We start from the raw sequence: 23,026 nt of genomic DNA, 5'->3' as shown, positions 1-23,026 counted from the left end.
ACAGGTCATTCCTGCTACAGTGCATCAAAGGCACCTGCTCTGCCTTGCAAGTGGCACTGCTGCCTTTGAACTCACCAGCTCAGGTATGCGAAGAGGTGAGCTGCAGGATGGGGGTGTCAAAAGAGCCCCATCAGGCTCCCTGCGCCAACAATCATATCAAACAAGGGTCTGGCAATGTTCATTTTAGAGCACCTGGGTAGCACAACAGACAAACAGAACCTCATATGGCTTCTGCCATCTTGGTCATTTGCTAAAGCAACAGAATCAGACAAAGATTCGACAATGAGAAAAGTGGGAGAAAGGCAGACTTCAGCTGCTTACCTTTACCAGAGCACTCTGCCACCCCCTGGCTAAAAAGGACTCTCTTTATTAGTGAGGAATTCTAAAATATTGGCCAATTGCTTCTGTGGACTGCTCTAGCTGAATGTGTGTTTGTTACTAGAGACAGTAAACAATTACTACAGTGTGAAGGTCTACAAATGGCATTCCACTATCCTTTAACACAGAATCCTTCAAAAGCTCAGACAAATTACCTTCATCCTGCCTCACAGAGCCACAACATGCCATGTCACCCACTGAAGAAATGTGCTGTTGATAAGTCATCTTTTCAAACAGGTTAAAAAGCAGTTCTTTTTTAACAAAATCACTGTAGGAAACAACAAGAGAGAAGCTAAGTACAACCTGTTGAATCCAAGAAGGAAGACTACAAACCTCGAGTGCTTTTCCTCTTTCCTGAACAGACAGTTCACACAGTTGTGTTTTAGCAATGTAATTTCAGTACTTTTGGTTGGTTGGTTGGTTCTCCTTTAGCCTTTGGAGAGATCCATTTTTCCTCCTTTTCTGTATTTATACACCATACAATTATTTAAACCAGCATCAATTATGAGAAGGTGCTACAGCCCAGGACTCACCCAGCACACATTTTACACTGCGTCCTGCCCAAATGCAGCAACAAGCTGTTTCTTTTCATCTTCCAAGCTCCCACCCCACAGGACCATAACTCCATTTGGATTTTTAGCAACACCAGAGAAAATCTGGACTGCAGCTGAAATACTATCTTTAAACCTCCTTGGACCACTTTCTGCCATTATTTGTAATGTAAAAACCAGAACTGTGAGATGAAACCACTGCACAATCTTCTTTCAGAAAGCATTTTCTCAAAGCTGAGTGTTGTATAGAATAGGCATTGACTTGCATATTTTCTCATAACCCATTATGAGAAGTTTCAAATCAAGCTTTAAAACGTGTTATTAACCATCTACCCAGCCATTTGAAAGATACATGCCTGTGATAAGAGTATTGTATTGCCATTAACCTGTGGGATGGTTCGAGACATCTCTTCTTCACACAAAACTCTAAACGCATCTCATTAAAGCCACAAGATCAACTGTCCATATTAATCACTCACCAGTTTAATTAAGGTAAACCAGCTTGTCAGAAAGCCACTCTTCTCTCTATTCCTCACCATTATCGACTTTTAATAGTTCACTGCATTAGTAATTACTTGTTTAGGGCATTATCAAATACCTGAGAGACAAAACCACAGTTTGTGCCCCAGAAACTGCTTTAGGCCAACTCTTGCTTGGGACACAAGGGAAAATTTATCTCCTCAGGTGAAGTTCTCTAAAATGCCACACTGTGGTTTAGGCACAAATACAACTCGGAAGGGAAACAAACTGACCTAGAAGCATTTTACCAAGAGATTCAGGATTGCAAGATTGTGGTTACTCAGATTATAGCAGGCAGTTGGAATGCTAAGCTAGGAAAAAGGAAGTTAGTGAGGTTTCTTGCTCACTTGTAAAAACCATGCCTGTCACACAGTGTGCAAGAGGGGGCAGGCACACACACTGCCACTCCACAACAACAACAAAGCTACAAGTCCTACAATTAAACATTTTCTCCAGGATTAACTTCTTCCCTAAGTAATAAGGGTATAAATAAGGAAGGAAACAAACCTCTTCTTGCTATTGATGCTCACCCTGGGAGCAAACCCCAGACAGGAACAGCTCATTTCAACATACTGCAGCTGCTGAGGGATGACAGTCCTCTGGGAGCTACTGGCAGCCCTGCCTGGCAAACTGCTGCCATCCCTCTCTGAAGTCTTCAGCGTTACCTTGAACAATCCCCAACTTGGGTTCCACTCAGCTGCTCAAGTCGTGGTGATCACAGACAACACTGGTGATTGTGGGTTGTTATGAAACACGATGACATACAACGTACCCAAAATCAGGGGGAGAAGAGAGCAGGAGAGCAGAGAAAAACAGGGATTATGTATATTCCTAATTCTTAGGCATACCCGCTGCCACCAATGATGAACATTTGTTCTGGGAAGAGCTGCTACCAGTGGAACGCTTAGCATATGAACACTAACCTAATTCCTGTTGGGAATAAACCAATTTCCACTCTCTCCTTTACTAGAGGAGTATTTGAACCTAATAATAAAATCTCCACTGTAGCATGTCAGACCAGCAGCTCTCTGGTAGCAGGCTGGAATTTTAAGTCTTAATGCTGCAATATCAGCTGTAATGAATTCTATGTAAACATGACTTCTAAAAAATAAAAAGCCTTTTTCTTCCCTTAAAACCATGTATGAAGGAGAGTTTAAAAAGGAAGAGAGTCGAGCCTCTCACTGCTGGCAGGAATGAGGATCCTCTGAAACAGTTTCACTATTCCTGCCCAACGCAACCCAGATGAAAGTATTTCCCTTGCATTACTCAGCTCAGCTTCACATTACTATTTACCATGGACCACCACAATAAAAATTGTAACTGCTTATAAAACAAGTAAAGAAGATGAGAAAAGGCAAAGTGAGATGAACAGACGCAACAGAGTTAAACTGTGAATTGTCATAAAATTCCACACAGTGAATTCCACTGAATACCAAGACCTGCACAATAAAATTGGTTTTCCACAGGAAAAACAGATTCATTAAAGAGTTTTTTATGATAATCTGTAACAAAATGGTGCAGCTGCTTATTCCATTATTGGTAACTTGTGCACATTCATCAGATCTCCTTCATTTTTACTTAATTTCCTACTGAAATATACAGGAGTTGGTTTCCAATGTCCTCCTTTATCTGGATGTTTACTAAACCCTATGAAGCAATCAAAATAAACTGATCATTATCAAACGTTACTTAGAAAAAGGAAAGTGATACTAAAAAAAGTCTGGATCTAAACGCAAACACAAAGAAAAAAGCACCCACTGAAGTGTACATGTACACTTTGCAATGAGTATAACGCACAGAGGTCAGAGCTCCTGAGCAACCTCAGCTCCAGCAACCAGAGACCCTGCTACTGATTACTCCTAAAGAACCAGGTCCCTTTCGATGTTTTGTTTATATTTGTACATCCACACACACAAAAGTGCTGCCCAGTTACAACCCATCTGAGAGAAACCACACTCACTGCTTTGTCAGCGCTCTATTCTAACGCACTCTACCCTCTCTGAGCGCAATGTTCAGCTTCAGTTTAGCACCCTGACAAAAAAAGGAAAGCACTTTATGAAGCCAATTTAATTGGGAGGTGACAGAAAACATACAGCCATTTTCTTTAGCCTTATCATTGTATTGGCTTCAGCTCCAATCTCTGCCAAATTCCACTCAACAGAAGACATTAACCAGGTCAGCGGCACAGGTGCCGCACGCTGTCTGGCAAGACGCTGGCATCCCCACAATTACTTGCACACAATGAAGCAGTAATCTTTACAGATCATCTCTCCCAAGAAGCATATTGGGGATGGGAGGAGAGGAGAAGGGTGGAAGAGAGAGGAGGGAGGGATATAAAAAAACCCCCAACAAGCAAGAAAGGAAAATGAATGTGCCGCTGCCTCGCGGCTCAGCAGATGTCTGTGCGTGATGTACGAGGCTCGGATAAGCTGTCGTAGCCCGCTGCCAAAGAGTGGTAAGTGATTAAAGCCTCCCCCAGCCTAAGCACCATATTTAGAGTCCATGGGGTGTTGAAGGTTGCACCCATTCCTTGCTGTGCTGCCAGATGTTGTTGGCTGGTCCTGCTCCCAGTCGCTGTGCGCGGGAGGCAGCAGTTGGTACCAGCAAGGAATGCAATCTGGAACGCTTCCGGAGGTGCCGTACATTAAACCAGTGTCACCCATCCTTCACCTCTGCCGAATGCTGAAACAACTCCAATTTGCTGCCACTTCCCTCTTGGGAAATGGCCAAGATACAGTTGTGCCTGGCAGCCCCATTTGTTTTACTCAGGTGATTCTCTTCCCTCAATGACCTCTATTAGTTTAAGTTTTAATTTAGATTAACCCCAGCACCCCAATTAACCAGTGAGGGGAAAAGCTAAGCTGGGACTAGTCATATTTCTGAAATCACAATGCATCGAAGTTAAAGTTATTAGAAGGGAAGATGGGCCATTCATCTATTGCTGGTTTTCTTTTACAAATTTAACATTTCATGGCCAGTAAGCACCTTCCCTGCACAGGTCCACAGACTGTCAATCGCAGCTATTTCTCCTGGACAACTTCATAGTTTTGTTATATGAACTTCATTTATTCTGTGCTCTTATGGTAGCCCCCAAAGCTGGGCTTCTGGTCCACCTGGACCCCGAAGTCCACCTCAGTATGGTCTCCTTGCCTTACAGATTTGGCCTCTTTGACCACTGCTGCCCACAAGACAGGCACTCAGAGCCTCCACAGATGAACCTGGAAGCTTCACCTGCCCAAGAGATGCTCCTCGATTCACAGCAATGCCAGCAGAGATGCTCTTACATTAAATACACAGCCTGGAGAAGAGCTGGTTTGGAACAGAGTCCGGGCTCTGAGGCAGGCTGCCTTGAGTACCTCCCTCACAAACATTAAGTATTCACATTGTCCTAATCCTGTGCTAGGTGAGATCTACTGCAAGGATTTTTCTTGGACATCTACAGCAGTAGGGTTGGAAGTGTGTTGAAAACCTTCTTGGAAGGGAAGAAAATGTCAGCATTACAGTTCTCTGTTATTACCTATCTATAAAACACAGGTAAGAATTAGCAATTTAATACATCTTTAATTCACCTTTAGTCTTGGCTCTGTACATGAAACCCCAAACTTTGAAAGTATCCAAATGCTTCTGTTTAAATCAGTTACCAGAGCACAGGCATGTGGCAGCAGCTCTCTTCCACTGCCTTAACACTTTACTAGCCACTCTAATGCTATTCAGATCAGAAATTTCTGCCTTTCTAGTGCTATAATGGTACTTGTTTAGTCCCGAAGTTGAAGCTCTCTGTGGATCATCGGAGCAAAACTAGTTTTTTGTGCAGTGGAGAAGGACTTACAGCGAATCAGACTCCTCAATATATGGCCATTTCAGTATTTCATGAAGCTGGCACTGTCCTTTCTCAAACGAAACACAAACACAAGGTTTCCCTAAGCTGCAGCCTCCATGCACTGGGTGCACATTCTTTGTTTCTAGGAATTTTGCAAATAAAAAGAGTAACTGGCCTGAATCCAAGCTGGCACAATACCAAGAAAAGCCCTAGAGAAGCCCTGCAGCTTTTTCATTCAGTAGGTAGATGATTTAGGTTGAGTTGAGAGTAACTCAGGTGCTCTTGAGGATCTACTAGAATCGTTTTTCATAATGGGACTCTACTCACAGAGAACAGTCACCTTTACAGAATTCAGTCATTTTTCTCTGGTATAGCAACATTCACCAGCAAGAACAGGGATAGCCCTTATCCTGTGGCCCTGAGTCACTCAAGTACAGCAGAAAGTTTTCAGCTGCAATGCAAGCTTAAGCTCTGTATCAGAAGTTGTGAGTGAGGTCCTCTGAGTTATCTACAGAGATTTCGGGTGTTAAAACAGGTAACTGAGTTTTACTGGTAAAAGAAATGTAGGGCACAGAACCAACCACATTAGCTTTGTAAGTATTAAAAACCAACTGGAGCCGTAATTCCAACACAGATTTACCATCACCTACCTGGTGATAAAAGTCATCGTCGTCAAATATCTCCTCATCTATGTCCTTCAGGTGCCTGTTGGAATCTGACTCAGGGAGGACTTCCTAGAAGCACAAAGGAAATACTGAAAACTTATGTGTGTGTAATTCTGTTCCTAACTCTGATGACATCACGTGCAGCAGCTTGTAAACACACTTGAAGATAGGAAGGCATGGAGAAAACCTCCCAACGTAACAAGCTGTTAAGGACTAGGAATACATTTAAAGGCAAAGCAGAAATGCTGCCAGTGCCAAAATAGATTTATGAGACCTTTACTGGGAAATAAATAGGACTGTGCAAAGTCTTTCTGGCAAAATACTACAGATATTTTTAATGTAATGGCAAAAATACATCTTGCAAGTGCAGTAATTCTGCATGATCTCTCAGAATTGAGTATTTATTCATTCTTAAATACTAAATTAATAACAGGCTTACTACTAACATATTCTGTAGGTTATATGCAGTATAACTTCAGAAGTGACTTTCTGGGTTAAAGATTCTAAACTCCAGAGTAAAACCAGTTTTGTTGCCACTACCTGAAAAAGCAGATTTAGTGAGAGCATCATCACTTCAAATAGCACAGAAGGGACACAATCACAGGCCAACCCTTGTTTTCCCCTGTCCAGAACAGGCACAGGAGATAACGCAAACACCAGAAAACTGGAATGGAAATGTCTACATCTTCTTTTTCTTAGCCATTATACTACAGGAATCAACACTCAGATATCTCCTTCATAAATCTCACACAAACAAGAATATTACCTACTAAAGGCTCAAGCTAATTGTTTTGCAGAGAGTTTCTCTGCTGCTATAGGGTGAGTTATAGAAAGAAAAAGCCCTTACCGAATTTTCAGGCAAAGACTCAGGGATGGGATGAGATTCCTGTTCCTGCTTCCCCAGCACTGTATACACGGATCGCTTGGTCTGTGTCCGCCGTAGTAATCTCTCTTTGTCCATCATAATATGATCAATCTGAGTCAAGATTGAACGCTCAAAGGCACCGAAACCCTGCAACAACATTAACTAGTGTCAGATAATGCAGAAAGCTTTTCCTCAAGGCAGCAGTGTTCCTCTATCTTTCCATGTCAGTGGATAAGCAGACAGCATTCCAAGAGGAGGGGGTTTGGGTTTCATTGCAGGGATTTCTGCTAGGATTTGTTCTCCCTCTCTCTCCCTTCCCAACCTGAGGCAACCTGATGCCTGCCTTAACAAAATGCCTTTGCTGTTCTGGTTCAGATTAACTTCTCAATGATTAATACTGACTCACAGATGTTAGCAGACCCTGGATCTCTGGGTGAAATGATTACCCACTGTATTAAAGTGTACACTTCATGGAGAAGGAGAACCACAGAAGTCCCTACTTCTGTTATAAAACACAAACAGCTTGTCGCTCAGCACTAGTGGCATTTTCACAGAGCTTACTTGCTGCTGGAAACTGGCTACGAGGAGATGTCTGGTTGGGAGAACACCAACACTGTCCAAGAGTTTTTCCCAAAACTTGGGAAACCATTTGCCCCTGAAATTTTTTTTCTGCCCATCTGCTCAAAACAAAGGAGAGCAGCTTATGCCTTTGACATTTGAGGGCTGAGCTTCTTTCAAACTCCTTTAAGGCTGGGGAAGAGAGTGTACCTTTGTATTTAATTCTTACTGCTGTAATTCTCAGCTTAATTTGGAACATCCATGATATGAAACTCTCACATCAGCTTGTTCCCAGTTCTCTGCTGAATAAGAAGCATGTAAGCACACAGTAACAAAGACTTGCCTTTCCCACTTTGCCAGATGCCAGCTTTGTCTTCTCATGCCACTTCTGCAGGACGTTGTTCCGGTAGGTCCTGAAGTCAGCATAGCGCTTGGCTATGAACTCTGGGCACTCCTCCAGCTTCAGCTTTCGCTTGGGGAGGCTCCTCCTCTTCTCCTGAGCCTTATCCACTTGCTCTTCATCACTACTGCTAGGGATTTCATCATCACTGGAACAAAACCACACACACTAACCACCCTACACCTCTCTAAGGCAACATGTATGAATTCTTAACAGCCCCTTCACTACCACCCATGCTTTTTCCACACCATGGTGAGATTTATGGCAAAAGACTGATGTTTTAGCCCCTTCTGTTATCAGCAAGATTACAAACCAAACATTTGTTCAGAGTGCCTGTCACCCAGATAGAGCAGCAACTGAGAGAACAGCAGAGAGGGAGGGTGGGAAGGTAGGAAGGTTCTGCATTGTCCTGGAGAGCTGGAGACCAAAAGGATTCCAAAGGGTCTTGTCTTGTGTTTACCTCTCAGTTTTTGATTGCTTTCCATCCACCAGATGCCTAGTGCCTGGGTATTGATAAAGCAGCTCATCCTGAAGCTCCACTAATACATTCATCAATGCCTCCACGGCTTTACAACCTGCAGAACAAGAGACACAAGAGACCATTTCCCACTGGTGAACACTTAGCTTTGCACCACTTAGTTTCTCATCTTGAATCTGAACTTCTGCCACAACTACTGCCTGTCCCATTAACTGTTTTTCTCCAGTTAGAGATGTGTTTTTATCTTCAAACAGATTTATAGCTGTTAATGTCAACCACCACCACGCTGGGAAAGAAAAGGGAGGGAGAAAGAGGCAGGACTGCCTCCTAACCTGGCTGGCTGCACATCAGGAGTATACTTAGCTAATGTTTCATCAACAAACATCCCAACTGCAGAGCCTGAACTATTAACATACTAAGGAAGCAAGTACTCTGTGCAGAAGTGTCTGAGGACACACACATATGACATCAACCTTTCTTGCTGACTCACTCATTTCTCTCCTGTGTGAAGTTCTGCAGCAGAGGCCAGCTTCAGCTGAATAGTATAAAGCAACACAATGGAAAATGTGTATGTGTACATCCCATCTAAACCTGACCTCTGACTTTCCTTTCTTGTATATAATGTGCATGTTATAGGGAGCAGGAGGGAAGGCAAGAAGGAAAACCAAACTCCTGCAAGGCTGTGACTACCGCTGGTTTCTGTGCTGCTGTGCTCACCATGCAGGAGGTGTAAGAAATTAGATTGTAAGTAAAATTAAATGTAGCAAGATCTGATCTATGGGAGAAACTTCAACAATGACCTGGCAAGTTTAATGAGGAGATTCTGATCAAAAAAGCAGAACTGCAGGCTCAGAGATCCTTGAAAGAGAGAAAACGAAGAAAAGATTGGGGTGGAGAGGTGTACAAAATGATCAGTGTGTGGTGGGAAGGTTAGTTTTACAGGGATGAGTAGCTGCTTTCCAGGGTGTTTGCAGACACAAATGCTGAATGTAGATCTGATGCTGTGTATCCAAAGGCCTTCATAGCTGACAATTTCCCTGGATGCAAATGAAGAGAAAACCGTCTCTGATCCAAGGATTTTATGTTCTCTAAGGACACAGAGTTGCAGCTGACTGTGGGAGGGGTTAACTGCACACTGTTGCAACATCTGTTCTTTAAAAACAGTTCTTTTGTGGTGACCAACAAGCCTCCCTGCAGCATGCTCTGATATAACACAAGTGTTTGCCTGGGCCTACACAAACTCTCCCTTTGTACATTGCTACGCATCAATCACAGCTCAGCTCTTACAGGTAAAACACTCAGCACACTTCTATCCGAAAATCTAGGCTGAACTTCACACAGATTCATTTCTCTTTACCTGTCTCTGGTGCACCGCCTTCTGCTTTTACAAAGAGCCACTACAGGAAGGGGAAAACATGCACTGCTTGGGGGAAGGTAGCACACTGCTTCAGGATCTGTTTTGTTCCAAGATAGGTTCACACAGGCTTGGCTTCCCTCCACACACCCAGAACAAGCATCCTCTGGGGCAGCTCTAACTGGCTGACAGAGCACATGGATCTGGCTGGAAGGCACTGGGATGTTCCCCAGAGCTTCCCCTGGTACCTCCTCTTCCAGTTCTTCCACTGATGTGAAGTCAGTGGAGCTGCTCTGCTTAACACCCAAATCTGTTTCTTTCTTTGTAGTTACCGTAAAGGAATGGAGAGAACTTTTCACCACTAAACTTTATTTCTTTTTTATAACAGAGGAGCCAGGGATCATGGGTAGAGTGAGCAGCAAATCTCCATCAGCCAGACAGAGACACTGCAGGCAGAAATCAGCCCAGACACTCAGAGGTCTCAATCTGCCGCGTGTTACCACTGTGATATTGCTCAGTTGTCACCATCTTCAGATAGATTACAGCCTGACCTCAGTAACAGGAATGTCAAGGAGAAGATGCTTTAAGATTTTTGTTGTAGATCAGTTGGACTCATCCTTCCCTGGCTCACAGTTCATTACAGACACGTTCTGACCATTTCTCTATATAAACCTATTAATGGATTAGGTTTGCTGTACTTGTGAGAGTCATGTGTTAGCATCAAAACAAATCCAAGAGACAGACAAAAGCCCTTAAAAATGCATGTGTTGTATGTGTCTGTAGCTAAAGCATCCTCTGCAAAAGAAAGGTGCCCCCACCCTAGCCTGAGCGCGCAGCTTGCAGCAGCAAAATCTTCCCCACTGCCTGCAACACAGTATGAATGTCCCCAGAGCTTCCCAAACTGTTTATTTTCTCCCTGCTGCCTACCCTCCAGCAGCAGCTAAAGCACCCCAGGCAGCTTTGATCCTGTCAATTACAACTGAAGTAGCACTCCAGCTCTTCTGAGGTGTAGCAGGACCACGGTGAGCAGGCAAGGAATAATCTGCACTGCAATGTGCTGGGGTAAATATTCTACCTTAGATCGACATCATTGTCAGAATTGACACCTTCAGCACTGGGCTGTGTATCACTAGCGAGAAAAACCTCCAGTCAGAGTGTCTGTGGTGAGATGCTAAGTTGTAAAAGTCGCTTTCACCCTTTGCTTTGTGTCCAGGGGTGAAAAAGTTGTTCCAGATCCAGCAGACAGTATCAATCCACCAAGAAAGCTGGGAGCCAGTACCAGTAAATCAAAGTGCACCTTTCTGTTAATACTCTCTCATGCGTTCTCATTTTATACATCCCTTCACCCAGTCAGAAAGTAGCCCTGGAGTATTTAGCTCCATTCAGGGATAGCACTGCGATGTATCAAAGTGTCAGGAGACCCACCAGAGATGAAACCTGTCCTACTGCTCTCAAACCAAAAAAATCAATTTTGTCAATGCCAGTGCTTACAGACAAACTGGCTGTGCTGCTGGCATCCCCCTGTATGTGTACATACACATGGGGTGGCTCCTGATACCAACCCCACCAGCCTTCTCCCTCCACTGCTGCTGAAGCCCAAGCACTGCCACGCTGGGGACTTGAGGCACCATGGCTTCTGTGCTCACCCATCACCGCAGGTTCTGCCTTGCTGTAGAAACGCTGCTTCCTGCACAGAAAAATAGCTGTGCTCTTATTCTTGACCTCTAAAAATGGGGTCTCATTTCATCTTCCCAAGCAGCTGCAGAGAGCAGCAGCTGGTGCAGAGCAGCAGGGACTGGCCTCATGTGGAGACACTTTAAGCTGATGGAAAAAAGCCGGTGCCTCAAGGCCAGGCTGTCAAAGGTATTCACAGAGAGCCAAGCAGTGGGATTCCCAAAACTGCTCCACCCAGCAAGCTCCTCGGTGCATCCATCCAGCAGGATTCAGGGTAAGACAGCAAGGGAATCCTAAAAACTGGGGCAAAACTCCCTGGATTTTCACTCCATGCCTGTATGTTGGTAGCACCTTACAGGGTGTGATGGGGTGGCAGCGCTCCCCTGCAGAATGGTGCCTGCCTGCTACTGTGTACACACTGTCTGCAAACAGACAGGAGCATCCTTACTGTGATGTACCAGCATGAAACACCACACACCCAGGCCACAGCTGAAATTCAGAGCCCACACCAGAGCTGGGAATTAAACTACTTCCCCCCCCCGCCTTAAATCTGAGGCTCTGGCATCACACAAATAGCATCACATGCCAGCTTTTAATTTTCCATGTATCTCCACAGTCTGCCTGAAGTGCTCACACAGGAAAGCTGGAACAAGGCTGCTGTTTGAGGCACAGTTTGCTAAGCAAAGCTGAGCTGCCAAATACTGGGCGAGTTCCTTGTGCCACTAGCATGGGAAGTCACCGTGTCACCACTGCCCAGCACGGGCACAGTGCCCCGCTCACATCACACAGATAAAAAGGAGAGGAATCAAACCTCTTTTATTTTAATAGCTGCACATAATGAAAAGCATCTTTATCAGGTACACACATTTATCCCAACGTTCAGCTGAAGAGGGGAAATTTTCACTCCTTTCAAATGACTGTGGGACAGGAGTTAAACTACAGGTCACAATGGCACTCGATATGCTGGCCTGAGAACAATACTTCTCATTCAAATCCACCAGCCAGCCACTTGCACTAGTCATCCCCAGCAATTAATCCCCCCCGAAACACGTTTGATTAAATCTTTTCAAGCAAATCCTTTGCTTTGCTTTTGTTAGTTCACTTCTTGTCAACATCTATTAAAATATGCCTTTAATTCTCCCACAATCTTAAAAAACACCGATTCCACTGTCTTCAACTTTAATCAACTGTATGGCCGGCATTTTTCATTTCATAATAATGTGCTGTTTGGAATTCAAGAGGCAGGCTCAACATCAATCATTCGGCAAGAATTTTTCCACTGCAATAAATATGCAAATGAGGAGAGGCAGTCAGTCGTATTTCAGGCCCGACTTGCCAGTGTTTTAAAAAAGACACAAATTTATTAATTGCCGTTGGCCAGCGGAATCCTATTACTTTGGGCATTGATTACAAAGCTGTGTGAGTGATTATTGTGCAACTCGCAGGCTATCCAGGCATGAGGAAAAATTATTAAAGCAAGGCAGAGATTATCAACTCGGAATAACAATAAGCCTTAACATTTTAGGCCTCTAACTTCTTCAACAAAGAATTACGCCACAGCTCCAGTGTATCATAATTCTGAAGTCTGTCAGTATTACTTTTGGAGCTTGCTCTATATTCCCAACAGCAGAGCAATGTTACCCAGCCAGGAAAAGGCGGGGGGAATTCCTCCAGGTATCACATCTTAAGCATGGGGCTTTGGACAACAGCTTTTCTGTCGTTCCCGCTGCATTAACTCACTGTAGGAGGAACAACGTGGCGCAGGCACAGCTTAACCATCTTCAGTTCTGCACCCCTGTACATCCTGGTGCCCCAGAACAAAACAAAAGGCTAATGATAAGTCTAAGACAGAAGCCATAAGAGCCAGCCTAGACTGAACTATAGGCTGGGTGCAAGCCCTCTGGCAGCAGAGGGGGATATGATTGTTTTAGAGGTGGTGCAGTTGAACATGCCTATCCACAGACTTGAGCTGAATCCTAGCACAAAGCACTTGTAAATCTGTTCAGGTTATTTAGGAAATTGGAGTAACATTCCCTTCATGCTTCCCAAAACACCGAGTTTGTGGAATTCTATCAAATGATAGTAGGAAAAAGGCCAACTTTTCTGCTGATTGCAACGAAAAAGGTCCGCTCCACACCGAAGGCCCGATTTGCCGGTTCCATTGGAATGCAAATGATGCAAAAGCCTTTGCAGAGGGGAAAATTGTATTCCTTCAGCACAAAGGAGCCAATGCTGCAAACCCCTTTCACACCAGCAGTTCAGCTGACTCCCAAAGAGTTACAGAACAGACTCAATTTAGCCCTTTCACTCAAATATTACTGCATTTGGCAGTAAGGACAACAAGATCAGACATAGATGAGTTTGCTAAAAGTAAAGAATTTAACTAGATGCAACAACAGAATAAAAGGCTTGGTATTCAAGGATTTTATTAGTGGAGGCTGGGGGAGGGGGAAAGCTGAGAAGGGAGAGAAAGAGAAACACTTCCATGAAGTTCATGCTCTACTGATTCGCTTCCACCGGCATCTTTTGATATCAGCCCAAACCAGGGAGGGGATGGGGCTTTAAAAATGAGATTTATAAAACCTGATGTTTTACATTACTGTAAATGTGAAGAAGCCGACAGCACACATCCCCATCTCTGCCAGGCAGGAATCCCCAAGTACATATGCAGGAATGAGAAAGGAAGAGGAAATGGGAAATTTCATAGTTATCTAGATCCTAAGGCCAGAAGGGAACATTAGCCCATCCAGACTGACCTCCCCATGTAATACCAGGCCATTCATTACATTTATCATGACAAGCACCGAGTTTCCATCTCAAGGTAACCAATTGCCAATTAATCCGAGTTAGCTGACATTTGCACATGCTTGTCTGGATGCTCTGCAAGCCTTTGTTTCCCAGCATCTTGTTTGTGGAGTACACAGACTAACACACAAGTATTTAGCTAAACTCTATTTAATTAGCTATTAATTATCTTGGGAAACTCAAGTGCAAGCAAACCTATTTGATGTGCTTAAAGTGTAGTGTAATTCCATGGTCCAGAGTTGGGATAGTATGGACTCTCCCACCATTGCTTGCACTAGAAATAAAGGCAGCTTTAAATAAGCCTCAAGCACCAATAGTGTCCAACCCACATGGTCATGGAGATAACCTATAAGATGGAAGCGTTTCAGTTTTACTACATCTATACAAGAAAAGCAGCAAAAATTCTGTTCAAAAAGACTAAATATCACAAGCTAAAAGTCTTGGTACTCCCTGAGGAAGGGCAAAAGGGGTTTTCTCCTGAAGAAAACAAAACACACCAAACCAAAACTGCATGTTAAATAAATACCCTGCACTTCTCCATTACCTCCCACACAGGATTTCTGACCAACTCACAGACAGCAACAAAAAGCCACTATCTATCTTCCTGGTACCTCGCATAGCCCAAATCCTGCACATCAGACACACACCCCATTACCCGCCCAAACACACACAAACAACTGAGCTCCAAAAATGAGACCTGTGCCTTTGTCTGAGGCTTCTCACTTCATCTCCCTTCCCGCTCACTCACTGGCATATACACAGAATGGCCACCCATGAGCAGATCATCCTTCCTGACCCCAAGTCCTTACCAAAAGCTCTCCACAGCATAGGATCATTACAACAAAATCTACAAAAAAGGGGTCTGGTTCATTCATTTATTTCACTTGAGAGAAAAGTCTTCATTAATGTCAACATGCTTTGGCTCAGACCCAGAAAGAGTTGAATAGGTTCTCCATTAGATCAGAGAAGAAAGGTGAAATTTGGGGACACCTGCATCCACATCCATTTAAATCAAATTCAACCCTGCATGGATTGAAAAGCAGGATGGGTTTTGTATTCAGCAAGTGTCTAGACTAATACAATTCAATTAAAATGAACTACCAGTTTTAAGTGGGCTAGATCTGATCACAATAATTTACACTCAGGCTTGAAACCCAGTTCTGCTGTCACACATTTGTGCAGGCTCCCAGTAAAAATCTTCAAAGGAAGAATGTATTTAAGTCCATGATCTTGCCTAGCACCAATTAATCCTGTAACTGCTCTGTGCCTCTGGAAACTGTGTAATCTGCCTGTGCCTCAGTTCCTCCCCCACTCCCCTGTGACACCTACCCTGCCCTGTGTTAATGCATTATCATCTCCAGATGTATGGATGGATATAGTTTAGTTTTAAAAGCAAACCACAAATAGAGATGATGATAAAATTACAAGCAAATTATTGGCAGCTGATTTCTGCAGCTTCTCTGAAAAATCCAAAGTCTATAAAGCACATTTCATGTGACAGCTTTTCTCTAACCAGATGTGTAAAATGACAACCAGGTGCAGGCAAGGAGCAAGCCCACCAGACAGAGGATGCTGCACAACTGGAAAGGAGGACACCTTGCCAGATACATCCTCTCTTACAGGAAGTGGAACAGATTCTTTGCTACCTAAAGCAGACACGGTCTTACTCAAAGTTAGTGAATGCTTAACCAGCTTCTGGATGTCCTACAGAATGTTATTAGTTATTTTTTAAAGATCAGGAACTAAAGTAACAGAACCCAGATAAAATCCTCTATTAAAAGACACTGAGAACACACATTAAACAGATACTGAATAAAATCTGTCCTGAGCCCCTTTGCAGCAAAATACTACAGAAGCAACCCAGAAGAAAATGAAGCTATTCAGTGTGAAGCATTCATACAGAAACATTTAATATGCAAGAATGTAAAACCAGAAAACACACGGCATCTTTGGAGGTCTCCTGCTGGCAATGAATGTAAGTGGGATTCTTAATCACATCCTTAAGAGGCCTCGTCCACAAATATGCTGTTTAGTCACAAGCCACAGATATTTGTCTCAGGAGCAGTTAACCACCAACCTGGCAAGCCAAGAGCCCAACTCAGGCAGTTATTATAAAGGTCCACGAAGCTCCAGGTGGAAGCACAGTCCTCTACCAGCACACTCACAACAATGCACCTATTTCCACCCCAGAAACAGACATTTCTGGGTCAAAGTGTTTGGACTGGACTGTACATTTTAGGAACAAAAAGTCAACATCTCCTTCATTTCCAGAAGGCAACAAGCATTGAGCCCTGGGCAGCCCCAGGCGAGGCCTGCAAAGTTTCTAAGTGCTCCTTTTAGCCCTGCTTTTCAATAAAACATAATTAAACATCAACCCTTGGCTAGCTGCACCCGAGACATAACACCTTAAGGGAATAACTAATCAATGTGTAATACAGGTAATCCAGCAACTGACTCTGAGTGGAAGAAACTGGCCACAGTAAGAATATGAACAGCAAGTTGCTTCCTGCAAATGTCACACGTAGCTCACACTCATTTCCCTTGTTTCATCTTTCTACATCTTTCTTTTGAACCACGTTTCTTCCCAGCACCCTATTTAAAAAATATACTGTCCAGGCACTGTGCTGAGAAGTTGAGGCTGCTGCTTCATTAGCACATTTATAATCCAAGCAGCTTTGGGGATAATGGCCTTGCAAGCACACGGAGCATTTCATTTGATTTTTTTTTAATCTGATTCACTTTATTCAGGTTTATTTTCTTATTGATCACAAACCTTTGTATAACTTCTCCACAGCTTGACAAAGTGTAAAGAACAGTTAATATCTGTGGTCCCCACTTCTGTTCCTTCAGTAAGCAAACCTATTCTTCCAGACCCTGCATATCTACCTTTACCAAAACCAGTATTCCCTTCATTTCTCCAGAACAATTTATCTTGATCTTATGCTGCAGAACAGCAATGTGGAATTCCAGAGTTTTCTCTTAATCCACTGGTAGATGGAGTCAAAGCAAAAACACCCACAAAAATTCAGGGACCTATTGAACTCTTGGGAAACCTACACATCTGAAAACACATACAACTATTCATCCCTTTAAAGTCTTGCCACTTCCATCAGGATCTTGCAGAACCTCACCTGAGTTTGTCTGCTTTTAACTCATCTCACCAACCAAAAACTGTGAAAATAACACATTATAGTATTTAAAAGCCAGAATTCCCAGCTCTCTTTGTGGAACATAAAGTACTAGTCAATGAAACATTCCCAGCTCAGTATTTTCAACCAGAATTACAAAGACCAAGTAATGCAAATAGCATGAACTGAGCTATACAACAGTGCTGGGAAGCCCAGCTACCCAGGGCACATGGAACAACAGCTTCTAGCCTGTGTCAGTTGAGAGAGATCATTGCTTAAAGCTCTTGTTGCCCCCTTGCCCCCCACAATTAGCTGCAGGGTTTTTGTCACTGTATCAAGATTTAACAGAACAAGCCCCAAACCTAGGAAGTGTTTAATTCCTGACACAGGATGTGGCTTCACTGATGTTGCTTCCACCTTTTCTTTGTCTCTTTCTTGCCCTTGAGGTCATTTTTGGTGACATTTTCCTGAGATCCACTTCTAAACTTCCTCCCCCTTGCAAACACACACAGAAATATGAATGGCAGGCATGCAATCTGAGCAGAGCCACAGCACAGAAACTTGCACCTTGCACTCTTTTTCTATGTAAATAATGCAAGGATCCTGCGGGAACATGCCAGGGATTGGAATTTTTAATTAATGGGTCTCTTTAATGTGCAAATCAGGAGCAGGCTGCAAATTCTGACTTGCATTGATTATGAAAAACATTAATTGAACGTGCAAGACCCCAAACAGAGGCAACATCTCAAGCCCTGGACTAGACTGGCAGATACGGTGCAAGAGAATACAAATATATCTTGGAGAAACAGACCCGGGGCAGCAGCACCTCAGGAACGTGAGCTGTGGGAGTTCAACATTTGCACTCTGCTGTGATTTCGGTATTAAAACCCACTCTGACTTGCTCCATGGATGCAAACCAGGAATAAACAGAAGCTCCATGACCACAGTTCGGTCTCCAATTTGTATGTAAAAAAGAGTGACAAAAAAAAATCTGGAATGTAATTAAAGATTAAAAAAAAAGGAGAGGAAAGAAAAAGTAAGACAGTGCAAACAAAGCAATGCTGTCTCTTTAAACAGAAATTCATCCTATATAAATTATGGCCATAAACTTTTCCTGCAGTGCAGCCTAATTAATTCTTGTTCTATACACAAAGGGAAATGCTGGGTGACAAATGGGTGTGAAGCCTGAAAGCTGCCAGGTCTGCAAAACATTTTCTACTTCAATTTATAAGCAATTTTGCAGTAAATCATCTACCAGAACCTGAGATCTCAGGAATCCAGAGTGTCCAAACCACGGTGAATCATTAAAAAAAAAAAAAAAATCATAAAATAATAAATTAAACACTAGAGGCTTTGTAACCTCTACTCTCAAAACTGGGAAAACAAGCATGACCTTACTGTGTTCACTCAGATTTGGCTTTAAAACTGCAAATGTATGGAACATTGCTGTCTACTCTTAAACACAATTATACTCAAATCTAACGGGATTTCACTACCACCAGCTGCACAGAGGGTTGTCCCAAGTGGGAGACAGCAAAGAGGAAAATACACGAAGGACCATTTTCCACATCAAAAAAATCATGAGAAATGGAAGGACTTGGGATAAATCACTGACTGCTCTGGGACAGCTTTCAGAGATGCAAAGACCTGTGCAGGGGTAGATGCAGAGACCTCTCTTTGCCCTCCTGCCTTCAGCAGCCTACAGAGCACACCAAGGATCTAGATTTTTGGCACCAACTGCTTTGTGCAACATCAACACCAAATCCTTTCTTCCTGCTCAGTGAAGACAATGAAAGCACGCTAAATTTATTCTGTGGATTTGGAAAGAAGTGTTGAGGCTTGCCTGGAAGGGGAGTATTATCCAGTCCAAAATGGCATCAATGCCATGATTATCCCAAATCCTGTCCAAGACCAAACCGCATCACATACAATGGAACCACCTCAACAATGAGAACTCAGGAGTCCAGAATATTTACTCAGCGCACTCCTTCAGAACCAAGTAAGAAAGTTCATTAAATATATTACAATGTATACTTTCAGGATTACTTAGTTTCACCTTCTGAACGGATAGGCCACAGCTCTGCTATCCAGGCAGAAGCTCTGGAGTTAAGGTGTAGCACAGCTCAGACTGCACACTGGGTAAAGCTCTAGCTGTTGATCAGACATGAATCCTTCTCACAAGGCCTAACACAGCAAAGCAAGAGAGAAATGGGTCTTTGCCACATAACTCCAACTACATCCCCAGTCTTTCATAAGATCTTCATGCATAGGTTTACTCCTTATTTCATGTTTGGCACTTTGTAACTTCTGGGAAGAGCATCTTTGCAGGGCAGTGAAACACAGCTGCACTGCACAGCAATGTAGCTCACCAAAATCTACGATTTACTGTAACCTACTTTATTATATAATTACAGATTTTATTTTAAAAAACAGAACTAAAAAAGGAATGCAACTGTGGTCCCTTAGAGAAGGCTGGACAACACCCAAGCGTAGTAGTAGCAGAATGATCCTAAATTCATTGCTTCCTGTCTACCAGCCCATGTGCCTCCTCTGCTAGCTTTGCCCAGGTCACTCCAGCTTTATTTTCTTGCTGTCTTCACAGATGAAATGCAGAACACAAACCCAGGCTACCAGGAACATCCAAGCACACTACTGCAACTTTCCTGCCTAGATTATGAGAGTGGGAACTGCTGAGCAGTTACTAACAGTGGATTTTCCTTTAGTGATCTGAACAACTGAAAGATCAGCCTCTCTGCTGTACTGTGTACAGTATTATACTCCATGTTCTTGGATGTATTTTGCTTATGGGAAATATCAAAATGTCAACCATTGTTTCTGTTAAAGGTCTTTAATGATATTGCATTTTAGACCTGTAATGAAACATGGTGCTTGGTGCAGTTTGTAATGCATCTCATTAAATACATTAATAACATGTATTTCACTGAAAGGTCAGCTTGCTATTGTTGGGAGTTTGCCTTTTTTCCCTTAATCACTTCATTTAAAGCAGCAGAGCTAAGTTTAAAATATAACAGATCTCACCTGCTGCAACTCCAGATAAGCTGATTAGCTGCCATGTTCAGGTGAGGCATAAGCCCTAAGATGAGAGTCTAAGCCTGGTGTAAGCGCAATGATGGGGAAAGTTCCTAATCCAGTTTTAAGACAAATTGTGCCAGCCCAGGCCAAAATTTCTCAATGCCTCTTGTTGTTCATTAATTTGTGATTAATGGAATCAGAAAAAAGCATGTCAGGGAGAAACAGACACCAGCTGATACCTGCAGTAGTTTGTATTTATTCCTAAGGATAACACACCAGATATTAATCTCCCTGTGCATTTACTTTTAGAGGCCAGTAAAAAAAAGGTGTCTAATTCTAAAAATTAAATAGACCCACACCACACTGAAGTACTTTGCACTCATCAACTGGAGCATGCAATTGTATTTGCCATATTGGAGAATCCACTACAAATCTCATCAGATCAATATCATTAATAGTGATCCTAAGAAATAAACAGATAAAGCAGCTCCAAGCTGAAAAGGTATTTGCTGCTGATATAACAGCACAGGTTCTCTCTTATGGGCTACATTACTCCTGGTTAGGGCAAATCTTGGCATTCACTGACCCAACACAAAACTGGTGCCACAAGGTGTCTCTTTCTTTGTGTGGGGTAGGGAAGAGGTTTTGGTTTCTGCTTGCATGGAACCTAATTAACAATTAAGGCAACACAGACCAACAGCTAATATGAGACAGCTGCAACTCAAAGCCCTCACTTTCCTATTAACAGTTCCCCACACAGGCAAACCATAGTGACTACAGCAGAGCCTAACCAAAGTAGAAAGGTTGAGGAATTCTTACAGTTCTCAACAGCGTTGTCAAACTCCTGTCCACCTTCCTTCCTGAAGGCTGGGTAAGTATCTGGCTGTGGAAGCCGGTTGACTGTTACAAGCGCCTTCTGCATCTTGATTCTCCCCTCCAGTAGTTGATCCCACAGTGCTTTATAACAAAGAGAAAACAAAACAATTTAGTAAGCCATAGCACTTGCTCCTTGTGAAGGAGGTGTAGACTTGACAGCACAGGACCTCTCCCTTGAGCTATGCGACTCGTGGTTAGGACAAATCTTTGCATGCACTAACCCAGCACAAAATTGGTACCCCAAGGTGTCTCTTGACAAAGCAGCATCCCATCCTATGATCCTGACTGCAATTCTGGAATCCACAAAAGAAAATCATCCTTTACACCTTTACTTAAAAGTACATTCTGCAAATGGGGGGTTGACAGTTTAATAAGGCAGACAGGAAGAAACTGCAGTCAGTATTACATCCTAAGAAACAGAAGCGGTGTCAACACCACTGCACAGCACTACCAGTGTGGGAAGTCCCCATCCCCACCAATACCACAAGTAATTCACTACTGGTTCAATTAAGCCAGTGGACAAATACACTTCATAACATGAGGCTCTGTAGCAGCAGTGACACCAGCTTGCATAGCAGATTTGGCAGAACATTTGCAAATGTGACGAGGGCTGCTGTAGCATGCCCATGCAGTATGCTAACAGCATGTTAACATGCTGAAGTGGTTCCTAACATGGCCGGTTTCTATGGTGTCAGCAAGGTGAAAGGCTTGTCAAAATACAAAGCAGATGTGTACAAACCTAGCTGGTTCTTCACAGCTTTTCCTTTTTCTGCTTCTTCAGTCTCTTGTCCTTTTGAGAAAGTCATCACCCCCCCATCATCTTCGTGGTCTGTGGTTTCTTTTACATTGTCATGGTTTTCACCCTCATATTCCTCCTCATCACTTCCTTCTTCCATGCTGGCATCATCTTCATCTTCCCCTTCACTACTTCCAACATCATCCATCCCCTCTGTAAATTTCCCAAAGTCTGAGATGTTCTGGAAACTGAACTTTGATTCCTTGGTCTCAGCAGACGGATCTGTCTCTTCATCATCTTCCAAGTCATCCTCCTGGTCACTGCCAGCACTGCCCAGCTTCTCCTTTGTTTTCGTGCCTAAGCTGCCATTCTCTTCTGAATCCTCACTGCCACTGTACCAGTCATCTAATGCATCTTCAGCTAATAATGAAAAGAGGAAAAGAGTTATTTACTGACCAGAAAAATCTGCCTCTTTGCAGCATGCATCATGAACAGTTACAGGTCTGGGCTATTTGAGCTCCAAACTCCATTTTAGCTGTGTACAATGCTACTCCTGAATTTCAGGAAGGCACTTCAAGATGTCCAACCTAAATGTTCCTGTTGAAGTCCCTGTTACAGGGCAACAAAGTTTGGCATCGCAGTTCAGTTAACTACTCAAATTTTAACTAGTCTAGTGAAAAGGTGAAAGAAATGAGATTTCTTACCAGATCCTTCTTCAGACAGAGCATCTCCCCAGAGCTCCTCTTGCAAAGCTTTGCGAGATGTAGCTTTTCCACTGTATCTTTTATCATCTTCCAAGAGAGAGGCTGAAGCTCTTTTCCGTATGTTACCAACAGGGAAAATGTCATCTGCAGTTTCATCCTCAAATCTGTCAATCACTTTGGCAACTGTAGCTGTGGGGAAAAGACAAAAACAGGAGGGATGTCTAAACTGAACTGAATTTCCGACTAGAAGAACCAGCTGCAGGAAGGCGTCATGGAGAACTCCTCATGCTCTGCAAACAAAAATACACTGCAAAGGTGAGCTGGATGGCAACACAGCCTCACAAAGGAGCCTGCCTTTTAGGCTCCGAGAGGGAGCAAGGCTCTTCCCTGCCTGGTGAAGGAAAGCCAGCACACTGATGTGTGCAAAGAGGGAAAGGTTTGAACCACAGGGCTCACCTGCAATGCAGAGACTGATGTCTACT

The 23,026-nt window shown here is 43.2% G+C and overlaps 1 protein-coding gene across 1 annotated transcript in view; it reads right to left on the bottom strand.

Annotated features, from left to right (window-relative positions):
- Window positions 1–22,733, bottom strand: part of AATF (apoptosis antagonizing transcription factor) — a gene marked incomplete at both ends in the record, with an annotated part of 31,666 nt that extends 8,933 nt beyond the window's left edge. The window contains 7 exons of the mRNA XM_010018385.1: window positions 5,919–6,002; window positions 6,781–6,945; window positions 7,700–7,904; window positions 8,217–8,331; window positions 21,048–21,185; window positions 21,844–22,260; window positions 22,545–22,733. Of these exons, the coding sequence (XP_010016687.1) occupies window positions 5,919–6,002; window positions 6,781–6,945; window positions 7,700–7,904; window positions 8,217–8,331; window positions 21,048–21,185; window positions 21,844–22,260; window positions 22,545–22,733 (1,313 nt within the window). The remainder of the gene's footprint in view (window positions 1–5,918; window positions 6,003–6,780; window positions 6,946–7,699; window positions 7,905–8,216; window positions 8,332–21,047; window positions 21,186–21,843; window positions 22,261–22,544) is intronic.
- Window positions 22,734–23,026: the final 293 nt, after the last annotated feature.

Source organism: Nestor notabilis, unplaced genomic scaffold (assembly GCF_000696875.1).
Source record: "Nestor notabilis isolate BGI_N333 unplaced genomic scaffold, ASM69687v1 scaffold30457, whole genome shotgun sequence".
NCBI lineage: Eukaryota > Metazoa > Chordata > Aves > Psittaciformes > Psittacidae > Nestor > Nestor notabilis.
The sequence above is the reverse complement of the archived record's forward strand: the minus strand, read 5'-3'. Positions and strand labels throughout refer to the sequence as shown.